General features: G+C 36.1%; 4 protein-coding genes across 5 annotated transcripts; 1 reads left to right on the forward strand and 3 right to left on the reverse strand.

The window, feature by feature from the left end:
* LOC144843192 (monocarboxylate transporter 13-like) lies at positions 1-14689 on the forward strand. Of its 2 annotated transcripts, none has more exons than XM_078699966.1 (6): positions 1-111; positions 3571-3867; positions 4189-4493; positions 11779-12004; positions 12193-12336; positions 13926-14689. In XM_078699966.1, the coding sequence occupies exons 1-6, from the start codon at positions 24-26 to the stop codon at positions 14147-14149; spliced, it is 1284 nt and encodes a 427-aa protein (XP_078556092.1). In that variant the 5' UTR covers positions 1-23; the 3' UTR covers positions 14150-14689. The 2 variants fall into 2 exon arrangements, with proteins under 2 accessions (XP_078556092.1, XP_078556091.1); XM_078699965.1 differs by lacking the exon at positions 1-111 and adding an exon at positions 2174-2388.
* On the reverse strand, positions 5362-10234 carry LOC144842249 (uncharacterized). Its single transcript, XM_078698661.1, has one exon. It carries the CDS (start codon positions 10127-10129, stop codon positions 5882-5884), a length of 4248 nt encoding a protein of 1415 aa, XP_078554787.1. The 5' UTR covers positions 10130-10234; the 3' UTR covers positions 5362-5881.
* On the reverse strand, positions 10241-10737 carry LOC144842295 (uncharacterized; the record flags this gene model as incomplete). The annotated part of the gene is made up of 1 exon (XM_078698728.1): positions 10241-10737. A coding segment is annotated over exon 1 (495 nt), but the record flags the coding sequence as incomplete, so codon positions are not given.
* Positions 14591-24401, reverse strand: LOC144843177 (uncharacterized). The gene is made up of 15 exons (XM_078699943.1): positions 24286-24401; positions 23638-24020; positions 23017-23109; positions 22402-22524; positions 21836-21952; positions 20674-20820; positions 20359-20484; positions 19765-19908; positions 19284-19532; positions 18140-18313; positions 17667-17792; positions 16882-17061; positions 16311-16497; positions 15895-16145; positions 14591-15346 (listed from the first exon to the last, which is right to left on the reverse strand). The coding sequence occupies exons 1-15, from the start codon at positions 24336-24338 to the stop codon at positions 15105-15107; spliced, it is 2595 nt and encodes an 864-aa protein (XP_078556069.1). The 5' UTR covers positions 24339-24401; the 3' UTR covers positions 14591-15104.
* Between the last annotated feature and the right edge of the window lie 2671 nt (positions 24402-27072).

Raw genomic sequence — 27072 nt, forward strand, 5'->3', positions numbered from 1 at the left:
TGACGGCCACGGCTGTCCTAATTATGTATTGTGTCTTCGGATCATTATACTCTTATGGATTGTTTTTTGGAGAACTTCAAACGGAATTCAACTCAACTACACTAGTCACTGGTAATATATTTAATGAAGTAGGCTACGGTTCTGGGACGATTCGGCCCTGAGACGATTCGGCCCGGGACTATTCGGCCCACTTTTGGTGGGACGATTCGGCCCACTTTTGGGCCGAAACATCCCACTTTGTGGGCCGAAACGTCTCACTTTAGACCAAATTCATATCCATTTTTTTTTTATTTATCAAGTTTTTAAAGGTGTTTAACAATCCGTATTTTATTGATATTGACAAAGTTGATATATATAATATATATAATAAATTACTAAAAAAACGTAATTTTATATTCAATGTATTACAGTACTTCGAAAACCTTGTTTATTTCGTGCATTCGCCAAGCGGCCAACAGAGGGCGTAACTTGTTTACATCGTTCGCGTGACTAAAAAATGATTATTTTCGACAATGTTTTCAAAATGTTTGCTTTATTGCACCTTTATCCCTAGTAGTGCTATTTTATGCTTATAAATGCATATCAAAGCCAATAAATGTAAGTGTGCCGAATCGTCTCAGGGCCGAATCGTCCCGGGCCGAATAGTCCCGGGCCGAATCGTCCCAGGGCCGAATCGTCCCGGGCCGAATCGTCTCAGGGCCGAATCGTCCCGTTACCGTAGGCTACAGTAGTAGGTCACGGAGTAACCAAATATTAAGAAGGGGTCGATCGCTATGTGTTGTTCGCAAGTTTTTTCGATCCCAGCACAAATGATTGTACCTCGATTCGGAATTTGTAACGTCATTGCATCTGCTACATTTATATGCTCTTTAGCGTTGTTGCTCACTTCGTTTGTGCCATCAATGGCTTTCCTCTACGTCACGTATGGTTTTTGCTTTGGTATTGCCTCAGCTATTGCGACAAAACCTATGGTGAAACTAATTTTAGAGTGGGTACCTGTTCAGTATCGGATGAGAGCTACGACCATTGCGACTTTTGGTGGAACAATAGGCGAGTTACAAATATTACAGATGACCTAAAGCTACGTTTACAGTGAACCAGTATTTACATTGTTTCGGTGACCGGAGAAAATAGTTTCACTTGAAAACATTGAAAATTAATACACAAACCGGGCAGCCATAGTCGTTTGTTCCTTTGTTGATGCAGGATCCGTCCCTGATGGTATTAGTGATATTTGGCCTTAAAGATGTATTGTCCCCCAAAACATGAACAATTAAGATTAATTAATTCAGACTTTAGTAGTTTTAATAAAGTTAATTACTTCAGTAGAAAAAAAAAAAACAATACTGTTTTTAGTTATAAAATGACAAAACGGTTCAACCAAAAACCCATTTGCTGCCAGTTTTTTAGGTAAATACATTTTTTCGATCCAATTTTTGGTCAAAGTGGATAACTATTAGGTCACCGTAAATTGTAAATATTTATTTTTTCAGGATGACAATACATCTGTAATGATGATGTCATATCACTACCATATTTAAACATATCACTACCATATTTGGGCACATCACACTTTTTTGTCAAACTAGTTTAATAGTGTAGACAGAGCTTAATAGTCTTTGCATGTTTTATTCAGTTTGTGTGCAGTATAATAATATTGAAGTAAACCAAACGTTCATTGAGTTAAATTTAGTTTGCATGTCCTTTCCTTGCTTCCGTTCGGTCTCACTCAATTGAAGGCGTGCCAACGGAAGAATCGATTCAAATATTGGAAATACAAATATTATTAATAGGAAGCTTTTGATCTGCGACGACCTAAGACCTTGCATTGACGCGTTCTCGGTCGTAGCCTTAAAATAACAAACAAACAAAAATGTGAAGAAAAAAATTGTCGACGAAAATGGCGAGGAAGCACGACATCCCAACTTGTCCACATGGAAATGTAATTGTTTTTTTTCTTAATGATTCCATAACACGTTTCCTAGACAGGCCTGGTATTGTTTCACTTTATTAGACTTTCGATATCTATGTAATATGAATAGTTACCTATGGGTCATAATTCGTGAAACAAAGGGCAATACATCGTTATAGTAAACACAATTTTGTCAGCAAACGTTGTTTGTCAATGGCCTACGATTGCACAATGACCTTCACTCATGACGAAACACCTTATCTCAGACAAGCTACTTCAACAGCTTTCATGAATGTTATGTTGCGAGAACTGTAGAGCTGCGATGGGGGTGTACGAGGCGATCAGTCGGAGATGGTGGTGGGTGATGACATCAATGGCTGTCTTCATATCTTATGCTATCTTTGGATCATTATTCTCGTATGGTTTGGTTTTTGGAGAGCTTCAAAAGGAATTCAACTCAACTACACTGGTCACTGGTAACGTATGATAGTATAAGAGCACCAAGGGTCCTTTGTTTTTGTTGTGCTCTCTTAATTCCATCGCTTTGGTTCAAGTCTCTTTGGAGGCAATAACCAGATAGTAAACCTAAATAAAGTATAATGGATTTTAGTAGAAGTATTTAATAATATAATGTTAAACTCTGGTAAACTAATTTTATTTCAGTGGAGAATACATAACAGTGTAGGCATGTGTAATTAGTTTCCGATATGGAAAGGGGTGATTTATAGAAAAGTAGTAGTCGTCACTCCTGGAAAGGCACCACCGAATTATAACGGTCCTGTTAGCCTTTAAATAGGCCTATCACCGTTATAACTGGAGGCTACGAATTGTTTAAGGCCGATGTTTTATTGATTAAAGTAGGCTAATATTAATAATTTATAGGTAATCACTATTGAAATCATACAAGAAGATAAAGACACAGTAACTAGTAGTATTATCACCTAAAGTTATCTGCGGTGAAAACAATACGCCCAGTAGGCCTAGTGGTGGATCAATAATAAACAGTTTGTATAAAGTCTAATTCCTCGCTGCTGAAGAGATTGAGTTGCTAGTTCATGTTTTTAAAACAGATATTTAGGCCTCTAATACATGTACAGTATAAACATGTCATTGAGTCAAGTTTATTTCGTCATTGTTTCCGATGTACATTGTACACTGCCTGTGTGTAGGCTAATTGATCGAATTTGTTAGAATCCTCACCCAAGGTCTACTTTAAATGTAATCGCACCTTTAGCCAACTTTAGTCATAGTTCAACATATATTTTTTGTCCCTTCCCTTTTCGTCCCTCCCTATACAGGCCTATTATAGCCTATACGGTTATTGTAGGCCCTATTGATTTACAGCGATTAAGCCTAGATAGATAGATAAAAAAAATTAAATAGGTTATATGTGTTATAAATTATTTAATTTTAAATTGCTAGTATAAATATAAGCATACTAACTACAATGTGCTATAGTGTATACTTCTGCAAACTTGTATACCTAGCCAACTTTGGAAAACTTGTTTTGAGATTTGACAAACTCGAAATTTGTAAACAAAAGTTTTCCAGTGTAGACTAGAAACTAAATAAATCGTTCAATTATCAATCTATAAATCAGTTTCATCTATGAAGTAAGGGGTACCGTATAATAATGATTTATGTTTTACTGTTTTTAGGTTGGGCGCAGTCAATCGCTATGTGTTGTTCGCAAGTTTTTTCGATCCCAGCACAAATGATTGTACCTCGATTCGGAATTTGTAACGTCATTGCATCTGCTACATTTATATGCTCTTTGGCGTTGTTGCTCACTTCGTTTGTGCCATCAATGGCTTTCCTCTACGTCACGTATGGTTTTTGCTTTGGTATTGCCTCAGCTATTGCGACAAAACCTATGGTGAAACTAATTTTAGAGTGGGTACCTGTTCAGTATCGGATGAGAGCTACGACCATTGCAACTACTGGTGGAACAATAGGTGAGTTACACACATTGTAATATCAGCTCGAATAGGCATAGTACGCTAGGCCTACCCATGGAGTAAATCTTTCTTCACGGGAAATGTTACGATTGCGAGTACTACCATTATGCCTTTCTATTTCTTCAGCTATTGTATTTACAGTAGTAGACATAGTGCGCTAGACCTACTACTCTACCTACTATATAGAACCTCCACCCTTTCCCACCTTTAAAATATAGGCCTTTCATATAATTTATCATCTTCATGGGAAATGTTATGATTGCGAGTGCTACAGTATGTGTTGGTAACATAGTACGTTTTGCCTTTCTCTTTCTTCAGGTGTTTTAACATTAAGTCCTGTCCTAGGATTAATCATCGTACAAGTAGGATGGCGTTGGACTTACAGAATATGTTCAGCTTTAATATTCGTATTCTGGCTGATAGCTATACCTTTAATAAAACTAACACCAGAAACAAACCCTATAAACACCCAAACTCAACAGCAAATGAGTATGTCTGAAAAGGAAGAACAGGAAACTAAACAAGTTTCTCAACGTGATGTGCTTCGCTTTCCAGAGATGTGGATGTTAGCAGTGACCGTTGCTATCGTAAGCTGTGCTTTTGGATTTACAGCGATAAACTTGGTATGATTATGATTTTATAGCTAGCGTAAATCTTTGTTTTTGTTGTCAGAAAAGTGTAATCAAATAACTTGCCCAAAATGGTGTATCACATTATTGAATAGTAACAGCAGTAGTCCACCATATTATACTTTAAGCTCTGTCTACACTATCAAACTAGTTCGACAAAAAAGGTGTTATGTGCCGAAATATGGTGGTGACATGCCCAAATATGGTAGTTATTTGACCTTATCATGTCCATATATGGGCACATCACGTTTTTTTGTCACATAAAGTTTGTGTAGACATACGGTAGCTTTAGAGTTACACAGTCCAACATTGTTCTATTTTTTTAGGGTTTAATTGTGAGAGTATTACATCATCTATTTAGTCAGTTAAATATAAATGCATTCACCATTCGTTTTGTGTGTTGTGTGCAATAGCTCTGTCTACACTATTCAACTTTATGTGACCAAAAAATATGTGCCCATATATGGAAATGATGATGTCATATCACTAACATTATTTGAGCATATCACTACCATATTTGGGCGCATCACACTTTTTTTGTCAAACTAGTTTGATAGTGTTAATAGACGGAGCTTTACACATTTTCCGAAACTAAAAAACGAAAACTAAATACTGTAAGACACAAAAAAGAATACACTGCGTCCTCACTGTTGTTATACGACTCAATCTCAAACTTTAATGCAACGTAAGATATGGTACACACGAAACATTAATTTGTATGGTATTTGGTTCGAAATCTGTAAGATATAATAATAATAACTCGCAAATTAAGCAATTGCTATAGCGCCATCTATATGGAAATCACTCAAGCGTGACGACCGATCTACGCTACAATCAGTACAATCGGACAAAAATGAGTACGCTATAAATAACCAAACTATAGGAATACCGTCAGCGGTGGTTCTAAACAATGTAACTAACCACATAACACATGAAATATAAACACTATGATTATCAAAATTCTATGTTAATAAATCCAGGTGATCTGTAAATATGTCTACGTTAACATGTTATTTCTGTATTCTAGCTATCATTATACAAGTTTGTGTACGTAACATTTACACAAAATGGATGCCAAAGGCGAAAACTACATGCATCCTCATCAACACTTATGCATAAACTAATTATTAAATATTATAACGTTGTTTCTGATTATGATCTAACAATGATTAACTATACTACTACTCACTCTTGAGCTCTCAATTAACAACCGAAAATTAAACTGTAGTTAACAATAATATGCCGTGTCTCAGAACATCACACACGTGCGTCTATTACTGCTTCTCGTTACCTATACTAACATAAAAAATCACAACATAAATATAGAGGGCGTACTTCAATATCCTAAACGATACACTCCCCCACCAAAAACAACACTAAACTTATTGTTCTTCAATTGGAAGGATTACAACTAATCGTTGCACAGCTCGTTTTAATGTTGTTACTAAACCAGTCTCTGTATGAACTCGAACTTCCACATTCCTCACTCTATCATCAGTATTTTGGTATGTTTCTGTTACCCTGCCTAATCTCCATTTACCTCTAACTGCATTACTATCTTGTATCAACACAACGTCACCAGTCTTCACATCACGTCTTATGGTATGCCATTTCTGTCTTATAATCAATGAAGGAAAATAATCCCGCGTCCACTTCTTCCAAAACCCATTTACCAAGCATTGTATGAACTTCAGTCGATCCTTAATGCTTACGTTATCACTCCATGGTTCATCTGGTACCTTTCCAGTAGATCTGCCCAACAATAAATCATTTGGAGACAGATATGACCCATCCTGTGGATCTGTAGGATGCTTTCCAATCGGCCTCTCATTTGTTAAATTCGCTACTTCAAACATAACAGTCTGAAGTTCACTGAAGGCAAGCACCTGTCCACCGATTGCATGACTAAGCGCTTTCTTAATCCCTCTAATCAGACTCTCAGTCACTCCATTCTGCCAGGGAGCATCAGGTGTAGAAAACTTCCACGTTGTGCCATGGTTCACCCCAAAACTCCTCAACTGTTTGGCTGCTGCACTCAGCTGTGTCCCAGCATCGCTGTATATTTCTTTGGGGTATCCTCGAAGTGAAACAAACTTTCTGAACACTTGCAGGAACGCGTCTGTACTATAGTCAGTGGCTATGTCGATGTAGACTGCTCTCGTCACAAAACAATTAAAAACTACACCGTATGCCTTTCCTCGAGCTCGCTTGTTAACTTCACCTCTTGTTGTGAATGGCCCAAATAAATCAACCCCTATATACATCCATGGTGGTGATGGTTTCAGTCGAGTAATTGGTAACGGTCCCATTTTCTGAGCTGCAGTGTTTTTCTCAAACCGCCTACAAGTTACACAATGGTACTTAATGCTTTTGACCATTCTCTGTACGTCAATTATCCAGTATTTCGATCGAATCTTGGCAACGGTTGACTGCACTCCCAAATGCCCTTTACTATGGATTTCTTTAGCGTATAGTTTCGTAAAAGCGTTATCGTATGGCAACAAAGGTACTTCTTGCTTATTGTAGCTGAAATGTACGTTTCGACTTATCCTTTCTCCCACAACAATTACTCCATCTTCACGAATCTTAGGCCCCAAACGAGCGTATGTCTTGTCAAATTTAGTTTTATCTTTGGATAATAGCTTTATCATTATTTTCTGCGATTCCTTTATCCAGAAATGTTCCGCACCTTTAGTATCCTTGACCTCGATCTCTTCTAATATACTCTTTAGTCTCCTTTTCTCATACACTTTGAGAACTCTGGCAGTCACCCTTAACAACTTCTGATACTTGCTCTGCCGTCTAATTATTCTATCAGCTAATGAGTCTTCCTCTTCGATGTTCACTGCCATGACTATCTTCACTCGTTCTGGAAGGATCTTTATATTACAACTTTGTTCAATTGGCCAATTCTCAACTGGCTGTCGCAAAAACTCTGGTCCCCTTTGCCACTCACTATTTGGCCCAATCTGGGATGGATTCATCCCTCGTGTGATTGCGTCCGCTATATTAACCTCTCCTTTACACCACCACCAATCTTGAGGTTCCGTGTCTTGTTGTATCTCCCCGATCCTCGTGGCGGCAAATGTTTTGAACCCATAGCTTTGTTTTTGTACCATGGCTCGTACAATCTCGCTGTCTACAATATAAAAAACTTGGTCAAACTTAATTCTCGTCTCATTTATGATATATTGTGCCAATCTCTTACTCATCACCGCTGCACTTAGCTCCAATCGCACCACGCTAATAATCTCTATTGGAGCAACCCTGCTTTTACTGGCAACGATTTGAGATGAAAATTGTCCGTCCCACTGTTCGTAACGGACGTATGCCACTGCGCCTAACGCTTTCTCGGACGCATCTGAAAACATAATCAAACTTGGTAATATGCCCGGCTTTGCATCCAACGGTTTAACGCATCTCCTAAATTCGACGCTTGATGTTGTACTTAAATCTTCAAATAAATCTATCCACTCCGCTCTCTCACTCATGTTTATAGCTTCATCCCACTCTAATTTAGCTCCCCACAGCTTTCGAAGTAGAATCTTTGCCCTCACGGTGATTGGAGTTATCAACCCCAAAGGATCATACACAGAATTGATTTTGCTTAGGCATATACGTTTGGTTAACACTTCTGGTATCTCCTTGAAAGTACCAACGTTGTCAGTGAACGCAAGAACGTCATCACCTGGTTTCCAACTGATTCCTAACACCTTCTCTTCCTTTGGATTCCATGTTTCTTCAAGCTTTTCTCTTCCCGAGAATATCCAATGCTTTATGGCGAAATTTCCTGGCTGTATTAATTTCTCTATTTCTTCCGCTCGTTGCCTTGCTTTCTTTGCGGATTCTTCACACTCCAGAATGTCATCCACATAAACATTGTTTAAAACTGTCTCTGCGGCTTCAGGTGTTGACAGTTTCCCTGCTTCTGCCGTTTTCCTCAAAGCCACTGTTGCTATGGTGGCAGATGGACGGTCTCCAAAATTTACAGCAGTCACGCAATAGGTTTTTGGTAGGGTATTCTGGTTCAAATCTCTCCAGAGAAACCGATGACAGTGCTGGTCCAGCTGGGTGATAGCAACACTATGATACATCTTTCTTATGTCACCTACCAGTGCATGAGGTTTTTCTCTGAATCTCAGTAGAACAGCTAACAAGTCATTAACAAGGTCGGGTCCTTTGGCCCAATAGTCGTTAAGAACATGTCCCTTGTAGGCCGCACTGCTATTAAAGACGATTCGCACTGGGGTGCTGGAACTATCAGGCTTTTCTACTGCATGGTGAGAAATATAATGTATTGGTCCTTTGTATTCTTGCAATTCCGTTTCCTTTATTTCTCTCGCCACCCCTCGTTTCAACATATCTGCTATTTGCTCTTCGTATATCCTTTTCTTTGCTGAGTCTTTCATTAATCTTTTCTCTAGCGCTGCTAACTTCGCCACCGCCACCTTTTTGTTATCTGGTAGATTGTTTGGGTCTTTGATCCAAGGGTACCTCGCGGTCCATTTACCTGCTTCATACAGTAAGTTGTCTTCTATCAACTTTAATTCACGTTCTTCTTTCAAAGTGTACTTCTGCGCTCCACTGGGGCATTTGCCGCATCGACACGAACCACATTTAGGCTGACAGTTAACCCCCATACTTTCTATCGTCATAAAGTCGTCAAAGGACGTTGTCTTAACATAGTTCACTAGTATTCCTGCCCCTTCTTCCCATTCGATAGAAGGATGAGACCCTCCAATACACTGACCAAACTGGTTTTTCAGTAGAACTAGATGACCACATGCCTTGATCTTCGTCGGATGGTAACCAGCATACTCGTATCCAATTAACAAGTCGACCTCTCCAGTTGGTCTCTTGACCTGCTCAGGATATACATTAAGTATTTTGGCGAGGTTTCCTAAGTTCTGATTGCCAATTTTTGCCGTTATCTTCGGGATCCCATAGGCTTCTACTGCAACACAGTTTCCCATATTATCATTCAGTAATATTTTATATTTCATGCTGTCGATGCATTCGGTTTGCCCGCCTACTTTGTTCATGCTTATTTTCACTGGCCTTCCCTTTGCCTTTATGCGTTTGGCCGCATCATGTGTGATTAGTGACGCTGTCGCACAACTATCCCAAAGAGTGTTGAGCTCGTTCTTGCCGCTCCTCACTTTCATCAATTGTAACAAACAAGGGTCAGATTTCATCTGTAAGCTATTTTCAAGGGACGACACTGTCGAAATTGGTTCTGTGTTCTGAGTCTGCTGATGTAACAGCTTGTGATGAAGTCTCCTGCAACCATCCGTATCGCATTGCTTCTTCCCTTTACACTTAGCAATGATATGGCCGGCTGTTAGGCAGCAGAAACATGCTCGGTTTTCTTTCAAGATGTTCAGCCTCTCATCCACAGATTTGTTCAAGAAGGTTCGACAATTCTTGGTTTCGTGTTGACTTTCTTTGTGTAGAAGGCACTTTGGTCTGCTAGATATTTCTACCATGTGCATCGATGCGGCTGCTTTGGTGGGTTGGTTTGTCCGTATTGCCCCCATTGCATATTCTACACTTCTTCTTTCTCTTGTCAGAAATTTCAGTAGTTCTGGGAATCTATCAGTTTTATCGACACCGTTGGCTTCTTCATGCATATGTCGGACCCATCTTCCAAACACTGATGGTGGTAGTTTCTTTTCTATCTCTCCCACCACCTTGGAATTCGATATTTCTCTTTCTAGTCCTGCTCTTTTCAGGTCGTGATAACTTGCTTCCACTTTGTCGATATATGTCACTAGTTTGTTATCTTCGCCATCTTTAATTTCTCGTTTCTGTTCTAACTCACTTACAATTGTATCTACCAATTTCACTTTGTCGCCGTATCTCTCGTCAAGCCTTTCCCACATTAAATCAATATTATCTTCAACTGGTCCCAGAATTTTTAGCGGTGCTTGCCCTAGAGTTTGCCTCAAGGCAAACGACAATTGTTTAGGATGTGTCACAGGAATCACGAAAGTTTTGAAGTCCTCCTTAAATCTAGCGTATCTTCTAACGTTACCTTCAAATCTAGGCAAATCCATCTTTTTTAGTTGCAGTGTTGATCGCTTTTCCTTTGGATCTCGTTCATCTTCCTGAACTTTCACTGGTGGGTTTACGTTAGCTTTATATTTGATAACACCACGACGGACGTCGTTGAATCTGTTCTGTACCTCTTCTATCCATGCTGCTTGTTCAGCATCTTCTGGATCTTCTATTTTCATTTGAATCTCTACATGTAAGTCTTGGATTTTCTTCCAGATCTCAGTCATATCTACAATCAGAATCTCTAGATATTCTACCGGACTGGACTCTTCCATTGCTTGCTGTATTGTCTTTATGACTCTGGTCATAGCACCTTTCTGCACACTACGTCTTCTTTTTATCTCATCCATTTCAATGGATTGTAGTAAAGATACGAATTTCGAATGTAAGACACAAAAAAGAATACACTGCGTCCTCACTGTTGTTATACGACTCAATCTCAAACTTTAATGCAACGTAAGATATGGTACACACGAAACATTAATTTGTATGGTATTTGGTTCGAAATCTGTAAGATATAATAATAATAACTCGCAAATTAAGCAATTGCTATAGCGCCATCTATATGGAAATCACTCAAGCGTGACGACCGATCTACGCTACAATCAGTACAATCAATCGGACAAAAATGAGTACGCTATAAATAACCAAACTATAGGAATACCGTCAGCGGTGGTTCTAAACAATGTAACTAACCACATAACACATGAAATATAAACACTATGATTATCAAAATTCTATGTTAATAAATCCAGGTGATCTGTAAATATGTCTACGTTAACATGTTATTTCTGTATACTAGCTATCATTATACAAGTTTGTGTACGTAACATTTACACAAAATGGATGCCAAAGGCGAAAACTACATGCATCCTCATCAACACTTATGCATAAACTAATTATTAAATATTATAACGTTGTTTCTGATTATGATCTAACAATGATTAACTATACTACTACTCACTCTTGAGCTCTCAATTAACAACCGAAAATTAAACTGTAGTTAACAATAATATGCCGTGTCTCAGAACATCACACACGTGCGTCTATTACTGCTTCTCGTTACCTATACTAACATAAAAAATCACAACATAAATATAGAGGGCGTACTTCAATATCCTAAACGATACAAATACCAAATGCACCACGTATGCGGCAAAACCAAATCCTCTATACGATACTCTTATGCACTTGTTAACAAATAATCTTGTTTTCTGTAAAGGTTGACTTCGTAACCAAAACCGGATTTAGTCTAGAACAAGGAGCATTAGCATTGAGTCTAAATGGAGGAGCAGAATTGTTTTCTAAACTTTTATTATCAATCTTTATGGACAAAATACGTTTTCCAAAGATGTTGTTATGGCCATTCGGCGCCATCGCAGGCGCACTAACATGTTTTTTCATGACAGTCGCTACAACCTTTGACACAATTCTGATATTATCAATAGGTTTGTTTGTTTTATGTTTATGTCATCAGTATCCACGTATCTGTAGTTTTTTTCTCTTAACCTATAACCTTTAACCTATAACCTTTCAAAGTATACTCTAATACACTGCCCCTTATTGAAATTTGTAAATTAGCTGTAGATAATGAATTTATACTAATATTAATTTAACGGTTTTTTTATTACTCAAGTTCTTGGTTTAGTAAGAGGTATTTTTAATGGTAGCTCATACGGAGTTGCAGCAGAGTTGTTTGGACATCAGTACTCCGCCAGTACTGCTAGCATGGTAGCCCCGCCGGCCGGCATCGGGTATTTGATGGTTGCATTAGTTAGTGGTAAGAAAACCATTTATTTTATTAGTACTATAGAACAGGGATTTTCTCGGAAAATTCCCAAAATATCGACTTTTTAAAATTCAATGCGACAATATAGGCCTATATTGCTTTGTATCGTATTTTAGCGAAAAATAAAAGGGTCGAAATTTTGCCATTATGAAACGATATAGCCATATTTTAAATAAACTAGCAAAATTTCGTTCCTTTTATTTTTCGAAAAAACTTGTTACTATGGCTCCATAAGACGATACAAAGCAATTATATAGGCTTAGGCCAATATAACCATATTATCGCATAATAATTGAATTTTAAAGAGTCGATATTTTAGGTATTTTTCTAAAAAAATCCATGTACTAAAATAGTACAGGGATTTTTTCCAAAAATAGTAAAATTTTGTCCCTTTTATTTTTCGACAAAACTGGTTACTATGGCTCCATAAGACGATACAAAGCAATATATGGGCTTATATAACCATATTATCGCATAATAATTGAATTTTAAAAACAGGGATTTCTTCCAAAATTCCAATATTTCGACTCTTATTTTTTATTATGGCTCTATAAGACGATACAAAGCAATATATAACCTTATTATCGCATAATAATTGAATTTTAAAAAGTCGATATTTTGGGAATTTTGCGAAAAAATCACTGTAGGCTACTATAGTACAGGGATTTTTCCAAAAATGGCAAAATTTCGATACTTTTATTTTTCGACAAAACTGGTTACTATGGCTCTATAAGACGATACAAAGCAATATATAGCCATATTATCGCATAATAACTGATTTTTAAAAAGTCGATATTTTGGGAATTTTTCGAAAAAATCCCTGTACTATAGTACAGGGATTTTTCCAAAAATGGCAAAATTTCGACACTTTCATTTTTCGACAAAACTGGTTACTTTGGCTCTATAAGACGATACAAAGCAATATATAGCCAAATTATCGCATAATAACTGATTTTTAAAAAGTCGATATTTTGGGAATTTTTCGAAAAAATCCCTGTACTATAGTACAGGGATTTTTCCAAAAATGGCAAAATTTCGACACTTTCATTTTTCGACAAAACTGGTTACTATGGCTCTATAAGACGATACAAAGCAATATATAGCCAAATTATCGCATAATAATTGAATTTTTAAAAAGTCGATATTTTGGGCATTTTTAAAAAAAATCCCTGTACTATTATAGTACAGGTATATTTTCCAAAAATGGCAAAATTTCGACCTCTTTTATTTTTCTACAAAACTGGTTACTATGGCTCTATAAGACGATTCAAAGCAATAATAGACAAATTATCGCATAATAATTGAATTTTAAAAGTCGATATTTTGGGAATTTAAAAAAAAAATCCCTGTACTATAGTACAGGTATATTTTCCAAAAATGGCAAAATTTCGACCTCTTTTATTTTTCTACAAAACTGGTTACTATGGCTCTATAAGACGATGCAAAGCAATATATAGCCAAATTATCGCATAATTGAATATTTAAAAAGTCGATGTTTTGGGCATTTTTTGATTTGATAGTGCAGGCAGCCTAGCTGTAGACCTACAGTATAGGCTGACGAATTGTATCTTTTATTTCAGGATTTAGTTATGACTTGACTGGTTCGTATAACAACTCGTTATACGCTTGTTCCGCAATGTGTTTGGTCGTGGCTGCACTCTCTCTATGTACTCTAGTATACCAGAAAACATACGCAGTTGAGAGATATCAAAGTATGAGGCGCACTTCACTGGCCGTCACTAAGATTCAACGCGAAGGAAGTTACACATACAGTGCTGTACAAAAGAATTCTTCTGTAGTTTGAAAGAATCTGCTATTAACTGTACTTTTGTATCAAAATATCACAGAATGATTGCCATAGTTCTTGTATACGGCGTGTGCTAAAGCCGTGTTACTGTACAAAACTGTTTTGGGAATTCCCTATTGATAGAGAAATATTTTGGCACACATGGCATGTCATATATACTTGAGGAATACTCAATAATACTCATTATAAAAGACAATTATAGCTGGAGTTTCAGGCAAGTCTAGTACAAGTATTAATTGTATACAATTTTAAAGTTTATATAGCTTTCATAACGTCTACAATATGTTCATACTTTCAATATTGTCACTCCCCATCATTTTTGGGACGCAATACATTTCGCACAAGTTCGGAGAAACTGTTTCATAAAACCCTTCATTCCGTACACTAAACTTGTGCGTTATGTTGTATGATTATTTAAAAGTCGTAAGCAATACAGTATATTTAATCCGATATTTATTAGCAAATGTATCAAAATTAAAAATATTACAGCAGTAACAATGTAAACGGTTTTAACAAGTGACCTATTGTTTAAAACAATTCAAACTAAAGCATTTTGTAAATACCACACCAAACATATCGTACACTGTATTTCGCTTTGAAACCAGACATCCGCGGGAGCTGTGGTTTCTATGCAGATTACAGTCAGTTGATAAACTAATACAATACGTACACAACATCTTACCTATCTTTACACGGTACTCGTACGTAATTCATTCAATATTTTGAACACGAAAAAGAGTGTACGTTATCATAGTACGACAGGAAAATGCATTATTATATATACAAACTTGACACATTAGGCGACATATTTAAAATCACAGTTATGCTAAACGATTACACAAAATGACACCATAGGCCTACAGAATAAACAATTGCGGCAGCACGTTAGCTGAAAGTACAATTATTTAAATAATAACACCAAAAAACACCAAAACAGTTACATCGACCTGATTTAAGGGAAGAATTCGCCATTTTCAATTTCGCTTTGCCCGCTCGATTCATAGTCTGTAGGAAAGCAGTGAGGCTGACTTCCGCTCCAGTCGCCGCATGAATGGCACACACGTACAGGGCTTCCAGACCCTGCGTTATAATTACTATCACAGAAGAAAGTGACATTGCTTCCGTAAGAGAAATCACTACCAATTCTGACTCCGTTTTCTATAGAGCCTGGATCAGAACAATCTTGTGAGAAACCTGAAGCAAAAGACATATTAATTTAATTATATTACTGCAGCTAAAACTGATGTTCTTTGATTCTTTGATCATAAGTGAGTGAGTGTGGCCGAGCGGTTAAGACAGTGGAACCGAAATCCATAGCCATAACATTGGCAAGGGTTCGAGGCTCACTCGCTCCATGGTTCTGGTGGTAGAACAAGTCTTCTCGGATAAGGACTATAAACCGTAGGTCCAGTGTACATCTGGCTCATGTGCACTTTAAAGAACCTAGTACATCTTTCGAGACGAGTAGGGGGTTACCCCGGTGTACTAGTTCATTCATACACACACACTGTCGTGGACAGACGAATTGGCGCCGTAGTTGGCTGCCGATGTCACAATGGGACCCTTAATGGAGCAGTAGCCTTCAACTATGAAGTTTGCTCCTTAAAATTGAAGAAGATGAAGAAGTAAAGGCAAAAACACCTTCCTAAATAATTGTATAAAGATCCACTTCCGATGTAAACCCTTCCTTACTTAACTTCCTCCCTTTCACCATAAAACATGGAAGTGATGACTAAGCTTACCTTGGAGAACAAGCTTAATGCCTTGGCAGGCAGAACTATCCACCTCTCCGATGTTATTTCCGGAGAAAATGCTTCTGCCGGCTAGAGTAGCTGGACACCTTGAGTACTCCCCAGTGCCAACGACAAATTCTTGGCTCCCAGAGCAAGGTGCAGTCAGAACGATGTTACCACCCTGTTTAAAATTGAAACACGTCTGACCATTCTCGTCCGTTTGTTTAGATTGTGTATACGCAAAATCTGTTCCCGAAAGACTGCAAAGAAATTTTAAAATAATAAAAATATTATAATCGAATACGACAGCTTCAATAGTGTTAATGGTCACTGCAATGTCTCAATTAAACCAAATAAACACATAAATTGTGTAGGCCTACAAATAACTAACATATTCACAAAAAATTCATAAAAGCAAAGCCTACGTGATCATGGTATTGCCGGCTGGGCTGATACAATCGGGATCGTTGCAGGCTGTGACGGTAACGCAATTGGAATCGGAAAAAACGCGATCAGCGTTCCACCATGTGAAATGCGTCGCATTGTAAACCCACACCGTGTCACCATGTACGTTGGTCGTAACTAAACCTTCACCGTCCTCGATCCAAAGGCCTAAAAAGAAATGGTAACAATTGATAATATATTGTCACTAACAAAATGTAGGTTAGGCACTAAAGGTTGGTTCTCACTAGCGACGCAAAGTAACGCAATCTAAGAAGAAGTAAGAAAATGCCCTTCCAATCATTGTGTTTGCCCCCGCCTGCGTGAAATCAACTATGCGATATTTACAGCACTGTTGCGTCGTCGGTTCCCACTTGCGATTACGCAATACATCACTTTGCGTCGATACGTCGCTGCGTTACGTTGCGTTGCGTTCTAGTGGGAACCACGCTTAAACGGACAATGGTATTTATAATATATTATTAATATCATTGAAAAATAATGACAATGTGATTTGTTAATCACTGAAAAAATGTATCCATTCAAGTTTCTTACCTTGTTGTTTATCATAAAAATAAGCGCCAATTTTTTCACCGACGTCTGGTGCATTTTCAACAGAATTCAGGGGAAACTCTAATGTAACCTGGCCAAGTAAAGCTACTTCCTGGCGTCCAGATTTGACAAGTACTGTAATTTCAGCCATTCCAAAACTTTCCAACGGCTGACGTTCATAATCTGTAAAAGTACAATAGTTATTATGACTTAACATTTTACTTGCGTAATAGAGAGAATCATGTAACGATGACGCCACTATCTTGTTGGATACAAATTGGTTTTGTATTCGGTAGATTTTAAAAAGGAATAAGCATAAGACCAACATCATATATTATCTTGCACACAGTAAGCTAAGACTACACCAGTTTCTTGAACTCTAATGTACCGTATAGGAAGTTAAGTCAATTTAGAAAATTTAACCTCTCTCAAATTCTAATCTACCGTAATCCGTATAGTAAGTTAAGTAAATTTGAAAATTTAACTTTCTTCCAACTCTAATCTACTGTAAAGTAGGCCTAAGTTAAGTAAAATTTTAAAATTTAACTTATCTCAAACTCTTATCAACCGCATAGTAAGTTAAGTAAATTTTTAAAATTTAACTTCTCTCAAACTCTAATCAACCGCATAGTAAGTTCAGTATATTTTGAAAAATTTAACTTGTGTTTGAAAATATAAATTCGTCAGAAAGTATTAGCTTTTGCAATATTCATCAATTAATTGCAGATGCTTGTTCGCCATTTCTGTCTATTTATAATACTAATACAGTAATAACATGTTTCACACACCGGTACCACTAACAGCAGAAGCACCAACAAGTTCAGGAGCTCGAGCCAGTATCAAAGGATCACTGATGTCTATGTGTCTCAAAGCCACCTCTATTACCTGTCCATCAAGATCGTCAGAAAGTGAGCCTGTAAAAACAATTGGAAGATTATAATACGTTGAATACAGTACACTATTCATAGGTTGATCAAAATTTCCAAATACACTAGTTGTGCGATATTGATGATTATTCGAAAAATAAAATTCCCGTAGGCTACTATAAATGTTTCGAAAAATTGCCAATTTTCGAAAAAAAAATCACTGTAGGCTACAATAAATGTTTCGAAAAATTGGCAAATTTCGATCTTTTTATTGTTTGACGTAACTGGTTACCATGGCTCTATAAAAGGATGATAATATGCGCATGGTCAAACTATTGAATTTTGAAAAGTCGATATTTTCCCAATAAAATCTATGAAAATTCATATTGATTTACCTGCAGGGAATGTCACAGCGTAACCGCCATCTTGACCAACAAACCCCTCATCACCTCTTCCTGTTGAAGAGGGATTGAAGTAGAACTCCATACGCTCCGATTCATCCTTGTTGTAGGTGAAATCCTTAGTCAGTGAAACAGATGTTCTATCCAATTCAAATTTAATGACATTTTCTGAGTAAAAATGAAAAAATATTAATTAATTATGTGTAGAAAAAATTATTTTCTCAAATGTTTTCATTTTCACGCTGCTGCTTTAGCCAGCTACGTCCCAAGAGGACTACTCATTCATAAGCTGAAAGCAAGCAGCAGTTATAGAGGCCGACGTTTTTGTTTTTTTGTAAACTAGGACACGTCATGCTAAAATTACAAATCCCAAAGCAAAGCTGTCAGATAATTATTGAATTATTATCAAAACAGTCCATTAAAGTTTGTTTGTAATAGGATACTTCACACTTGAAGTATCTAGGCTTGATGAAGTGACCCCCAGACTTGACTTTATCAATAAAATAAACTAAAGTGACAGAAATCGAGTCTGTTTCATATCAAAGTAGGAATTCTTGTTGTATTTTACTTCAAATACAAGTTATTCACTTCTCTAACAAAAAAATAATATTTACGTATAAAAAGAGAAAAGAAACGTTTAATTATAACCAAAAAACCATTGTCTGACAGACAATTTAAGTATTTTTTTGCTTTAAATTACATTTTTTTCAGGTAAATAATTGTTTGGTAAACGTGAATAACTATTATGTGACAATAAAATGACACATTCAAAAACAAATTTTAAATAAAAAATAGTTTTCAGAGGGACAATATATCTTTAAAACTGTTACGTCAATAAGCGAGCAGCGTTTTTTGTAAAAAATATTTCTTGTTTACTCTGGCTTTTCACTTCTCCCTAGTGCAAGCAACAGCAGCCAGTTATAACAGTACATGCGCAGTTAAGAAGACGTTTATTTTGTAGCATTGTGGGCGGTACACGCGCTGTCGGCAAGAGACAATGGACATTTGATCTCAGATTGATTGTACTGTTGGCTATACTATACTGCGTTTAGAAACGAGGTGAATATTATTAGGACCAGGTTTGTCTTTTTGTTGTGCAATAAACTATACATCATAATGCATCTCGTTAACCACTTACTTCCTGGAACAACGCTATATGTTTTTGAGGAGTCTAAGTATCCCTTCTTGGACACTGCAACAATGAACGCTTCACCAGTGGGAACGTTGAGTTCTGCAAATCCTTCATCATTTGTTGGTCTTTTGTCGAATTCTTCAGTGACGATTGATGCGTCATCACTCATTGTAAAGATATTAACGGTTGCCGCCTCTACTGGAACCCCAGGTTGCTTCTCATCTTCTACTACGACTATTAACTTCTTCTCTACCTCTGGAAAAGTAAAGGGAATTTAGCGTTACGCAGGACATTCACGATGTTAATAAAATCTAACCTATAGCATTCAATAGCTCTGCGAGATACTGTGCGCCCTGTACTCAGATTGTTGATATTAAATAATATGGTTTTCTTTTGCCCTTATAAAATTCTTTAAATGATGAGAATTATGGGTGGAGTTGCATATTCTTTTAACGTAAAAATTGTTTATGCCTTGACAAATGCTTACTTATACAAGTGATACCATCTCCAGCATAACCAACTGGACAGATTCTGCAGACGAAGAATTTTGCCAAAGGATCTGCAGGGTTTGGACCAACATCTATGCATTCAACTCCATTAAAGCAAGGATTGTCATCACAAGTTCTTTCATCTAAAGTAAAATCATAAATACACAGATAAATACATATTTTCATCGCCAATACTGCAACCACCATATCAACATTATAATCATTAACAAAATTAACGTCATCATTAACCACATAAACGTCATTAACCACATCAACTTCATCATTAACCACATTAACGTCATCATTAACCACATTAACGTCATCTTTAACCACATCAACGTCATCAATCATCACATTAACGTCATAACTTGATAACTTCATAATAACCACACCATCATCACTATCATACATTTGGTTCGTTATCATAATCATCACATTCATATTAAATTGTTCAAAAACTGTTATTTGTATAAAGTACAGAATAATCATCCTCGTCGAAATAAGTGTTATCATTTAATCAGCGTCATTATCTCTTGTCACTAACCATAACAACTAGTGGCTATAGCAAAAAAACAACCTTCGAATATACGTACCTAACTTAGTACATTTTACACCATCACCGGTGTACCCAGTTTTGCACTTGCAGCTGTAGCCTGGGTCTTGGTTGATACAGTCTGCATTGACGCTACAGTCGTTAGGATAATCACATTCATTTCGATCTATAAAGTAAATAAATCAATACTTATATTTCTTGGAAAATTAAATAACAATTCACTTTTCAATGATGAATACTTTTAATTGCGATATCGAGAAAAACAAATCACAACAAGCTATTCAATCGCAATGATTTTACCAATCACAATCGATGCATTATCTGTAGTGGGAACCAATGCGCATTATATACGTACCTCTACATACGAGTTGTTTCTTGCCGTCAATGACGTCATAATTGAAACTAAGACCTTCAGGGCATGAACAGAAAAAGTTACCGAATGTGTTCCTACAGACACGATCGGCAGCACAGTTGTCCAGCTGCTCTTTGCATTCATCAATATCTGAAATTTTCGAAGAAGAGTATAAATAAGACCTAAAATCATGCTGTATCACGTCTTCAGTAAGTGTTTAGAATTACATATTAATAGCAATGGATCATCAAGAGTATATTATGTAACACCTAAATAAATTCCTGTCATTTGATTGGACGAATGTGGGTCACATGGCGTGCAATAGTAAGCACGATCGTTTAATAGTACTTTTTTCCGTGTACGAAAAAAAAATCTGTTTGCGTTTGGAAAATATTTGTTTTATACTATTGCTGTTGAAATACAACAGCGCCACCTATGTTGTACTTTCGCCGATATTTGAATGTTATGACTGTTTTTTGCGATGGAAGTACATGTCTGGAGATATATATGTAATAGGCCTAATTTAGTTCAAAAAGGCATTTAAATTAGCTTTAGATCGTTTGTAGGATTTTGATTAATTAATGGGAACATTCCTACAAGACGTGGAATTGTTGGAAAAAACATAATTAACCTAGATGAGTTCCAGTTGTCGAAGTGTTGCCTTTCAGCCAAGCTAGTACTAGGTCTAGCCTAGGCCTAGGCCTGTTAGTGTTAGTATTAGGCTAGGCCTAGGATTGTTTGGTCGTTTGTTGACATAATTAATACTAAATTAGGTGTGTCTATAAAATCCATATAAATATAACATTTAATATAATATTATTAAAAACCAAATGTTACTGTGTGAATCAAATGTATGCCTTCGCTAGGGCTACCTTTTAATTGATGGAAATGACAGGAATCTATTTAAATGTTATATAAAACAAATAATTAATGTTATATATTCGTGTAATGGTACAAATAATGGCATTTGGTGAATGATGAAAGGTTGAATATCAACTCGGATTTGCCTCGTTGATATATAACCTTTCATCATTCACCTAATACCATTATTTATACCATTACACGAATATAAAACATTCATTATTTGTATATTATTATTATCACATCAATTCTAAATCTGCAGAAAGCCTTATGAGCCCATCGCCTCTCCTTTCCCGTTACTTACCAATGCAAGAGAGACCATTAGGAGCTAGTCTTAGACCGTCGGGACAGATGCACCGGAAACCATTGTCGTACTGCTCACAACCAACAACGCACCTGTAAGCATCACATCTGTTATCTCCTGTTTATTCAAAAAGCATAAATAATATCAGAATGCAATAAGTAATGTAAAATGGAACAGTGATACAAATATGAATACGCTTAATCTAAAGCTCGGTCTATACTATCAGACTAGTTTGACAACAAAAATGTGCACAAATATGGTAGTGATATGCCCAAATATCACATAAAGTTTAATAGTGTAGACATAACTTTAGAATGGTCAGCATAGATATACGTTCTTATAAACTATGAAATATGGTAGTGATATGCCCAAATATGGTGTCATCGTGTCCATACATGGGCACATCACATTTTGTCGTCACATAAAGTATAATAGTGTAGACAAAGCTTTAGAATGGTCAGCATAGATAGAAGTTCTTGAAAATGGAAATTGTTAGTTACAGTATAGAAAGTTTAGATGGATGGACATTTATTACGGTACTGTATATGAAATGTTGTGGATCTTACTTGAGCAGGTATACTGATCTTGTTGAAGAACATATCCATGGTCACAGTAACACTTGTAGCTACCAAGTGTATTCATACATCGTTGGGTACAACGCCATGGCATATCACCACATTCATTGTAATCTATAGTAAAAAAAACATTTTATCAATCAATTTCTATTTATTTCCACAATATAACAACATATAACATACATTAACATAACGATAAACTAGTTAGCTAATAGATAAACTTGTATTATATATAAAATGAAAACAAAGTATTTTAGTCACGTGGAAGAGGGTCAGATATATCAGAAAGACCATCCCAATATATAACATTAAATACGAAAACAAAACATTACATAAAATAATCAAATAGAAAATAAAACAAAGCTACAGTTGGTTTCTAAAAATATAATTAGTTTAGGAATTAGAGTAAAATTTCTATGTGATTAATGGTTCGAATCTGTCGGATGATAATTTAAAGAAAAGAAATTTCAAATCATGAATAGAAATTTCTTTGGCAAAGTATTTTATACTGTAGTAACCACGATTGCCCAGAGATGAAAAGTAACGATTTCTTTAAAAATGTGTAGTTCTTTATGTTACATGAATGGAGCGAAGTTTTAAGCTTACCTTGATTGCAGATGGGACCAGTGAACCCTTTGTCGCACTGGCATTTGTTTGGACCCACACACTTGCCGTGGACACATTCCTGCTCACAGATAGCTGTGGTTTAAAAAAAAACACAAGACAAAGTGTTACCGGAAGTACGGGGCGCCGTTTGAGACCATTCTAATGTATGCTAACAATAACAGTCTGTCTGGACATCGTAGCTTAATTCTGTTCAAACTTAAATTCTTCACGACAGAAAGCTAAGTAATCTAGTTATTTCTAGTTATTAGTATGTACTGTGTACGGGTTCTGCAACCATGTATTGCGTAATCCTGGAGGATGTGCGCCTCCATTATACATTCATGTTCAGGGTCAAAATGTGTTCATATAACAAAACATCATGACGGAAGCTGCCATGGTCTGATCTTTCCTTTTAAACAAAGGATTCCTAAAAAAATACTTCTTACTTCTTACGTGTTAAATACATTAACTTTATGCTACGTATTTTAGGTCCAAAATCTGTTTTTAGATTGCTTTACTTCTAATAATCAACATTTAGTAATTTTTAACAATGGTCCAATATTAAACATAATATTTTTGATACCAAATATGTAAGGTAAGATGTACTGTTTCTATACTTACGAATACATTGACCGGCTACTCTTTTCCATCCGTAGCAACAATCTCGTTTTGAATGAATTCCATATTTACAAAGAACATTATTGATAGATGGTTTTGATTGTTTGGTAACCTTAGTTGGTCTTTCGGCAGCGGCCTCTGTAACGAAACCTTGCCCTTCAACACCGAATATTCCGCTACCGGCTGCACCCGATGGTTTCTTTGTCGGGGCTGCTTCTGTTACCTCGTCGTGGCTCACTACCCCGAATCCTCCTGATGGTTTCTTTGGTGGTGGAGCCTTGGTGGTAAGTTCAATCTCATCGTGGCTAACTACCCCAAACCCTCCTGATGGCTTATCTGGTTTTGCTGGTGCTTCAGTAACTTTACCTGAACCAGAAACTCCAAATCTGAAGGTAGATAATTATTACCAACACATTAACAATCCATACAAATTGTATTTATTTATTAAAACATATTTAGGCAGGATAATATAATTCAGAAAAGAAAAGATCACAACATTTCTGTAGCTAATTTACACATTTTCTATATACTGATTGCATTTTACAGACAGAGCAATTTGCATTACGAAAACTGTAATCAAATAAATGCTTTTAAGAAAACAAAACTATAAACCCATCGATAATTATTTTTAAAAGGTGTATTTATACTTACTGGGCCAAAGAAATTTGGAAAGAAACTGCAAATATGAATAACTTGAACCACATCTTGACGAGGAAAGTGTAAAGATTCCTAAGAGACGTCTTTCGGTACTCTACCCAGCTGCGGATGTGTCGGGTAACCTGATAGTTTTACCATGTATTTATCACTTACATGGCCACAGGAAACTCCTTAACCAATCAGACAGCAGATAATTACAATTGCTTTACCAAATGTTCTGGTAGTGATAAGATTACTTTGTTTTACCTGAGCGTCTTTAAATTTTCTTAAACGGACTGATATTAAAAACAGATTTTTCAAACTTTTATCAAACATTTGTATTAAAACTACATGTGTATTTTCTATTTTTGAACTATCCTTACATAGTCCATGGATAGTATTGTTAACATGAAAGTTTCCTATGAAACGACCAAGGGGAAATGTTTTAACAGGCGGCCAATGTTGAGGGGATATCTCGCTTTGCTGGGTCCTGAGCGGCGTCCCCTTAATAGTACAGTACTACCAAGTAGACATTATAGGACGTCATTTAACGCAATGTGGACTGGTGAATTTTGATTAAGTAATCAAGGGCAGCCTGATACAGACATAACATGCATGCCGCGTATTCCTGATTGGACATTAAGCCGTAGTACAGTAGTTCATGTGTTCGTTGTTAATTTATCTATTATACATAATTCGAATGTTTTCAATATATGAAATAAAAACCAAGAAATCATGATATTTATTATTAATGATTTACTTGTAAAGTTTTACTATTATCGTTGGCCTTACGATTCCCATTAAAGACCCACATATGACCTTTGTTATTGTTCTACCAGCTGTCGCTTCTTTTAAAGTTGCGATGACAAGATAACAGACAAAGTTTTTTGTATATTTTTAATAGAATTGTATAGTAAACGTAGGGTGAACAAAGACGTTTAAAACGACAGCAAACTTTAACGATTATAACGTCTTGTCCTTATATCTCAGTGGCTCTATTGTTTAACTACAGCTGCTGCTAATTACTATGCTTATCAGCCTATTACAATACTTAGATATATTGCAATATACATGTTAATAACTATGTTTAATGCGGTAATTATTGTAATATTTATGTAACTAGGAATCATATTCTGTATATGTAGCCTAAATCAATTGTGTTGCGTAGCACTGTGTAAATTATATATAAATCATACTGTAAATTATAGAAACAGTGCTCATATTCGGAACACGATCTCATAATCGCGTCGAGCATAGCTCATTGGCAAAAGTCAATCGAGCTATGCTCGACGCGCGCGCGATTATGAGATCATGTTCCGAATATGAGCACTGTTTCTATAATTTACAGTATGATTTTAGGAATCTTATTCGATGTACTGAATCATACTTAGATTTATATTGATTGTTTCCCGTATTTATAACTTATATAATTCGTAATTTTGTATATATTTTCTTAATTTGTTGAATTTTTCAACTTCAATTTGTGTTTCAATTTTGTTTTATAAATTGCAATAAGGTTTTTATCTATCTATCATACATGGAGTAGACTTACAATGATAAATGTTTCATACATTTAATTTATATAGTATTCCGTAGCATGTTTCAAACAAAGTTCAGATAGTTGAATAGTTTCGAGGCTATCCGGAGATAGTCCTTGTTGTTGTACCCATATTAAAACTAGGTTCTTATTTTCCCTTGAGTGCTATATTAAAAGGTACGTGAGTATTTAGGATTAGGCTTACATATACACATTTTAAAACCGGAATCAGGCATTATTATACAGTAGCCGATTGATTACACCTATTGGCAAAGTTCAGCTTATAGTTTAATTGTTGAATTGCGAGGCTGTTTTTCCAAAGATAATCCACTGTTTTATTTGTACCCATAAAACTAGATTCTTATCCCTGGAGTGATATATTAAAAGATAAGTATTAAACATTACAAATACCTATTTTAAAACCGGTATCTTGGTATATTATACAGTAGCCGATTGAATATCATGGGCCTTGAACCAATGGGATAATCACCGAATATACTTTGTTGCAACTACTTCACGATTTTATGGTTTCCATTAGTTTGTAAATCTACGCTATTTCCTTTCAAGAATTTCCGCGTTTTATCGACAACTTCCTGTTTCTGCATGTAATCAACATCGATATCAGGATTGACACGGTTGTGCACATTGTGAAAATGTCTTTTTAGATAAAATTCCAAAAAATTGAAAACTTTCTTCCAGGTAAGAGTGAGATTAACACTCGTCACTGATTTTCAAAGATTTTCCATCCGAGAGATAAGAAATATTATTCCTAACTCGAATTCAACACATCGTCAACTATACATAGGCCTACATTTCCTCTTTTTCAAATACGTTGCTCCCACTATACATTGCCTTTCTTTAAATATGTTATGTCGCATATATTTCTGGAAATGCAATGGATTAATCGCAACCATACTTTTGCTAAATCTGTACAAAACCTTATATAAGAAGAAACACTGGTTCTCTTACGTTTGAAATTAGGATTTTCGCATATACAAAGAGATCACCAATCAAAATGAATATTGAAACTAAGTAGGCCTAAGTTAAATACTGCGGTTAGTATAAACTTTATTTATGATTCATTATGGCGTCTTAATACAATTGTTTACAATAAGTAACAGGAATCTGGTCTATAACCATAACCACATACTGGGTAGTTGAACCTGAATATTTAAAAAAACACCACAACATGATTTTCTAAACGACCTTGTTTAACAGCTAAATGTAATAATGTTATTGTTTGTTTCATTCAATTTATACATTTA

This window comes from Antedon bifida, chromosome 5, assembly GCF_963402885.1.
Source record: "Antedon bifida chromosome 5, ecAntBifi1.1, whole genome shotgun sequence".
Lineage (NCBI taxonomy): Eukaryota > Metazoa > Echinodermata > Crinoidea > Comatulida > Antedonidae > Antedon > Antedon bifida.

Bases quoted from the DNA above. Each gene is read 5' to 3' on its own strand.
- LOC144843177 (XM_078699943.1), bottom strand. From the start codon at position 24,338: ATGTGGTTCAAGTTATTCATATTTGCAGTTTCTTTCCAAATTTCTTTG. The intron at 23,110-23,637 runs GTAAGTATAGAA...TTTAAACCACAG, and splicing joins AGTAGCCGGTCAATGTATTC to CTATCTGTGAGCAGGAATGT. The intron at 22,525-23,016 runs GTAAGCTTAAAA...TTTTTACTATAG, and splicing joins TGGTCCCATCTGCAATCAAG to ATTACAATGAATGTGGTGAT.
- LOC144843192 (XM_078699965.1), top strand. From the start codon at position 2,205: ATGTTATGTTGCGAGAACTGTAGAGCTGCGATGGGGGTGTACGAGGCG. The intron at 4,494-11,778 runs GTATGATTATGA...TTTTCTGTAAAG, and splicing joins GATTTACAGCGATAAACTTG to GTTGACTTCGTAACCAAAAC. The intron at 12,337-13,925 runs GTAAGAAAACCA...CTTTTATTTCAG, and splicing joins GATGGTTGCATTAGTTAGTG to GATTTAGTTATGACTTGACT.
- LOC144842249 (XM_078698661.1), bottom strand. From the start codon at position 10,129: ATGCATGAAGAAGCCAACGGTGTCGATAAAACTGATAGATTCCCAGAA.